This window comes from Electrophorus electricus, chromosome 4 (assembly GCF_041902795.1).
Source record: "Electrophorus electricus isolate QZ-2024a chromosome 4, ASM4190279v1, whole genome shotgun sequence".
Lineage (NCBI taxonomy): Eukaryota > Metazoa > Chordata > Actinopteri > Gymnotiformes > Gymnotidae > Electrophorus > Electrophorus electricus.
In genome coordinates this window covers 36080001-36085000 of record NC_137500.1, presented here as the reverse complement: position 1 = coordinate 36085000, position 5000 = coordinate 36080001, and the positions used below count along the sequence as shown (strand labels likewise).

Below are 5000 nucleotides of genomic sequence, written 5' to 3'. Positions count from 1 at the left end.
CAACGTTTACTACATCCACCTTTACAGTAGACATGTATTGCCACTTGAGAAATAAACATTTCTATCAGATCTCACCTAAAGGTAATTACTTTTACTACTTTACAACTGCCTGTATTTTAGAAATGATTAAACTACAGTAAGACACTGAGAAAGATTAGCTGCTGATATCCTGCATATAATATGCAGGATAAGAATTTATATTTAGAAATTATCTTATTACCCTGCGCTTTGACTTTGACTCACTCTCTCACTCTCTCTCACTCACTCACTCTAACTCATTCACTCTCATTCTCTTACTCTCTCTCTCACTCACTCACTCTCACTCTCTCTCACTCACTCTAACTTACTCACTCTCACTCTCTTATTCACTCACTCTAACTCATTCACTCTCACTCTCTCACTCACTCTAACTTACTCTCTCTCTCTCTCTCTCTCTCTCTCTCTCTCTCTCTCTCTCTCTCTCTCTCTCTCTCTCTCTCTCTCACTGTGCTTGTGTATTGTGTTACAGACAGGTTGTTTGGCCAGTGTTGGAGTTCTAAGCATGAGCAGGTTCAGTACCAAGTGTCTGTGTCTGTTCTCCGGAGACTGCAGGAAGTTCTCAAACAGCTGATGATGCAAGGTGTGCATTCGAATGATATTACTTATCACTCTCTTACAGAGTTATTATAGAGTTAACCATACTTCACAAACATCAAGTAGTTAAAAACTTGTCTGCACACTCCTACACAAAATGACTCATTTTCAAATATTTTTGTCAACATCCCAGCACTTACAGTACAAAAACCAAAACTGACTCAATGTACAGAAGAAAGAAGTTTAATTGCAATAGATAAAACTAATCCTAAAATGATAAACAGCGTAGTTCATACACTGACACATACCCTATGTTTGCGCGTGCATGGGTGTATGCATGCTTGTATGTGTGTCTGTGTGTGTGGACAGGATTCTCCTGGCAGGATGATATTACCCAGCACATCATAGCGAAAGAGCTGAGCCGAATTCCTCACATACGGGCCCAAAGCTCTCAGCCAGCACAGTGAGTGGCAGTAGAACAGTGGCAGCAGAGGTAGTAGCAACAGAATCAGCAGCAGCAGATGCAGGGTAGCGGAAGCTGAGAAAACAGATGCAGGGGTAGCAGAAGCTGAGAAAACAGAAGCAGGGGTAGCGGAAGCTAAGAAAACAGATGCAGGGGTAGCAGAAGCCGAGAAAACAGAAGCCAGGGTAGCAGAAGCAGGGGTAGCAGAAGCAGAGGAAGCAGAAACAGGGGTAGTAGAACGTAGCAGCAGCATATGTGGCAACAAGAACAGTGGCTGCACAATCGGTGGCAGCAGAAATAGTGGCAGCCAACAAAGGGGCACCCAAAGCAGTAATGACTATGAGCTTGTTTGCATTGTATTCTGGTCTTTTTGCACTGTATGGCCATTCACTGCTGTATCCTTTTCTATATTCATAGCAAAACACGTCCTTCAAGGTTTAGTTCTCCTATACTTACTTTCCCCATGATTCAATCATTGTATAGTACACCTTTCATCACCTTAGAGATTAATATTATAACTGAAATAGAAGCTTTACTAAACTTTTTGTAACAATGTTTTGTAACATTTCATTTCAAATTAATTTAGGATGATTGTTCTTGTGTTTTCTTTATAGATTTAAGCAAGCTACTCCTAAGAAGGCTTTTTCAAGCGCCATGTCTGAACCCAGTGTGGCTCAGAACTATCTGGATTACATGATCTTAGATCCTCGCCAGTCCTCTTCGCTACGCATGCAAGCCTTGCCGTTAGACCGATATGCATATCTTCAGGTACAACTGTGTGTGTGTGTGTGTGTGTGTGTGTGTGTCTTTGAATTGTAGGGTTTGTCCAAGTTCAAAGACAAAGGCCCTCCTGATAGTAATTTAAAAAAAAAAAAACGGTTTTAACATCTTTTTTTTTTTTTTACTGTAAAAAGCAGAGTCTTACAAGCTTTATTACTGAGGAGGAGAATGTATTCTGATTCAACAGCATTAAGCATACTGTAACAGTCTCTGTCTGCTTGATCTGCGCTTGTATCTCTAACAGGACGACATGGCGCATTCACTCCACCCGCACACTGGTGTGGGCTACCCGCGTCCCTCCTCCCGCACCGGCTCGCGGCAGCGAGACAGAGACCGCCAGCTCCTGGAGGATGCCATCTCCCTCTACCTCTCCTCTGCACCGCCCTCTTTCCACCATCGGGGGGCAGCAGGCTTGCCCACTGCTCCTTATTACGAGGACTTGGACTTCCCGCTAGATTATGGAGAGGACTACACCCTGCAGGAGCGACCCAGCTCACGCCAGCGGACCAACAAAAAGGTTCCACAGGACTACACCTCCCTGTCCGGACTGGACGGTAAGTGCCGGTGTGTGGGGCTTGTGCCCTCTGCGGAGGGAGAATGAGCTGCCTCTATCTTTTGTTTTGTAATTGCGCTTTAGGTCTTTTTGTTTTAGGCCTGTATTATGGGTGTAATTCCCTCTAAAAATTACTCTGTATTTGCAGTGATGTTTTAGTTCGAATTAGGGTGTGAGATCTGTAATTTTTTACTGGATCCTTGGAAACATATCGTTTCTCCTGGACAGATGAAGAATAGCTCAAGAAAAGAAAAAGTTACCTTTCTAGGGTTTGGATAAGTTTTAGGTCTTAGATTAATCTTGCGAGAAAACCCTTAATCACAATCACAAAAATATATACACTCATGCTGTGTTTATTCAGTATGGTATCATGTTTGTGGTGTGTGAGCTGTGTTTACGGTGTATTAGCTGTTGATGTGCATATGTGGGTGTCTGTGTTACAGATGACACAGTAGTGCAGCTGGCAACGTTGCTGGAGAGGTTTGGGGCGGATCCACAAGACCTGAGCCCTCAGCAGTTCAACAGATTTGCCATCCTTTTGCAGCTTTTACAGGCAGAAGACACTGAGAGGACAGGTATAACGCAAAATGTGCCCATTCACACACTCATCTGCCCATTACACGCGCACACGCGCAAAAAAACAAACAAACAAAAAACATTTCAGAATCCCATTTGAAAATCTCCTAATTCTTCTGAATTTTTGATTGAATGTCATTGATAACTAGACAATCAAGCTGATGAAGGGCTTTGCTGCGCTTGCTTGTTTTTTCATTCTTAGATCCGGGAACAGTCACGGTCAAAGAGGTATGTTCTACATAAATTTACTGGGACATTATCCACTGGGATTTACTGGGATTTTTTTGTAAGGTTGTTCTAAATGAACAGGTGTCCCGATAGCATCATAGACCATATTTGGAGTGTGATTCTCTCTACCATTCTGTGTTATTTCAATAATGTTTGAGCATCTTATGACTATTCTCATTTTATGATGTTTCTTAATTATTAATTATGTTTAGAAGTACAATGTTCTTCCAAATCAACAAGCAGATGGAAGCTAGGAAGCTTATGAGCGGTTTGGGTAAATTCTGAAGTCCGGTTCAGTTTAAGCTTCACTACAGTGGTTTCCCTCTGTTTCCCTGCTTTCGCTGTGTTTTTGTGCTGAACGAACCCATCTTCCATTGATCTATTTCAGCTGACTGTAGAGGGTAGTGACACGGTGTCACAGAAAGGTGCCGAACCTCTGTCTCCTGCTGCTGCCTTGCCCTCTACCATCGAGCCCACGCTGACCCCTACGCCAACCCTTTCCACCGCAGTCCCGGTGACCGTGGCTCGAGGGGCCGGTCCCACTCCACAGGTGCCCGTTGTGCCGGTGGAGGATGTGGAGCTGAAGGAAAAGACCTCTTCGGACCTGAAAACAGGAGCCAAAGACAGGAGCAGTGTCAGAGAGGAGTACGGTTACATAGTCACGAACCAGAGGTACTACCTGAAACTGGTTGAGCTTCACTTCAGCTGCAGGTCCAGAGATCTGCTCTGGAATCACGGCCTTCTTTCCGAGAAATACATGTATCTTTGCCCTGGCTAAAATAGGGTTCTCACTGAGAAGCCACCCTTGATGGTGTAATGTAGGGCAAAACGAGACTTGGTAAAAAAGTGGAAAAGTACTTTCCAGTGTAAAGCTATTAAAGTAAAATACTAAAATAAATACTTGAATAGTTACTTAAAATACCTGACCAGTGTTTATAATACTTGAAAGCTATTATTTATAGGGTACTTAGGTAATGTGAGAAATGTCCTTGTAAATGCAGTCCACTGGCTACTGAAATTGCTCTAGAAAATATTGTTTAAGATGAAGAAATTTCTCTACTGCCATGTTAACACTGACAGCATGATAGTATTAGACAGATTGTTAGATTGATATTTTTGAAAAAGGCCCAAAAATGGAGCTATAGGACTGATTGTTTAGATGTAAAATGGTCTGTATAGTGAGCATAGGTTTCTAGCCTGTGTAATGAGGATGCTGTATGTCTGTGTGATCCCCAGTTCTCTGAGTCTGTATGACGGAGTGAAGCTGTTAGAGACACTGGCAGACAGGATCCGCCTGACAACAAGCAGTTTCATCAACTTCAGGTGCGGGGCCAAAGTGTGAGTCCATGAGTGCGCGCACTTAAAGATGGAAACGAGCAGAGGAGCTTGAGGCGACAAAGAAACTGTAATTGCAGCTGCCCACAGCCCATCCGTCAGCAGCCGTGTGTGTGTGTGTGTGTGTCCATGCAGTGTGGTGGGGCCCGCACTGACATTCAGGATCAGGCAGAACTCTCTGAACCTCAACGCTGAGGACGTGGCGAGTCAGGCTGGTGAGTGGCAGGCTCTCACTCTCATGCATACCTCTCCACTGTCCTCATTCTCAGCCTTCAAGCAATTTAACAAACAACCTGGGGGGGGGGGTATGAGGGGGATAGCACTAACCATCGCTCGAATTATTTCAAACATCGCCTTCTGTTCTTGAAACGCTCACAAACACTTCAAAACCATTATCCTACTTCAATGCTTTGCACTAAAAAGAAAAAAAAGGATTCATTAGACACATCATTAATACTGACAATGTCATTTTTTAGAGTTTTTCTTTATCTT

General features: G+C 43.4%; 1 protein-coding gene across 3 annotated transcripts in view; it reads left to right on the top strand.

Annotated features, from left to right (window-relative positions):
• ptprna (protein tyrosine phosphatase receptor type Na) overlaps positions 1–5000 on the top strand; it is a 23503-nt gene that overhangs the window by 5925 nt on the left and 12578 nt on the right. The window contains exons 3-11 of one of the 3 annotated variants that reach the window (XM_081713535.1): positions 509–619; positions 943–1036; positions 1651–1804; positions 2061–2370; positions 2813–2944; positions 3148–3173; positions 3562–3845; positions 4410–4511; positions 4644–4723. In XM_081713535.1, the coding sequence (XP_081569661.1) occupies positions 509–619; positions 943–1036; positions 1651–1804; positions 2061–2370; positions 2813–2944; positions 3148–3173; positions 3562–3845; positions 4410–4511; positions 4644–4723 (1293 nt within the window). Of the gene's footprint in view, positions 1–508; positions 620–942; positions 1037–1650; positions 1805–2060; positions 2371–2812; positions 2945–3147; positions 3174–3561; positions 3846–4409; positions 4512–4643; positions 4724–5000 lie in introns of those variants that run through there. The other 2 variants (XM_027021092.3, XM_081713536.1) reach the window with 2 other exon arrangements.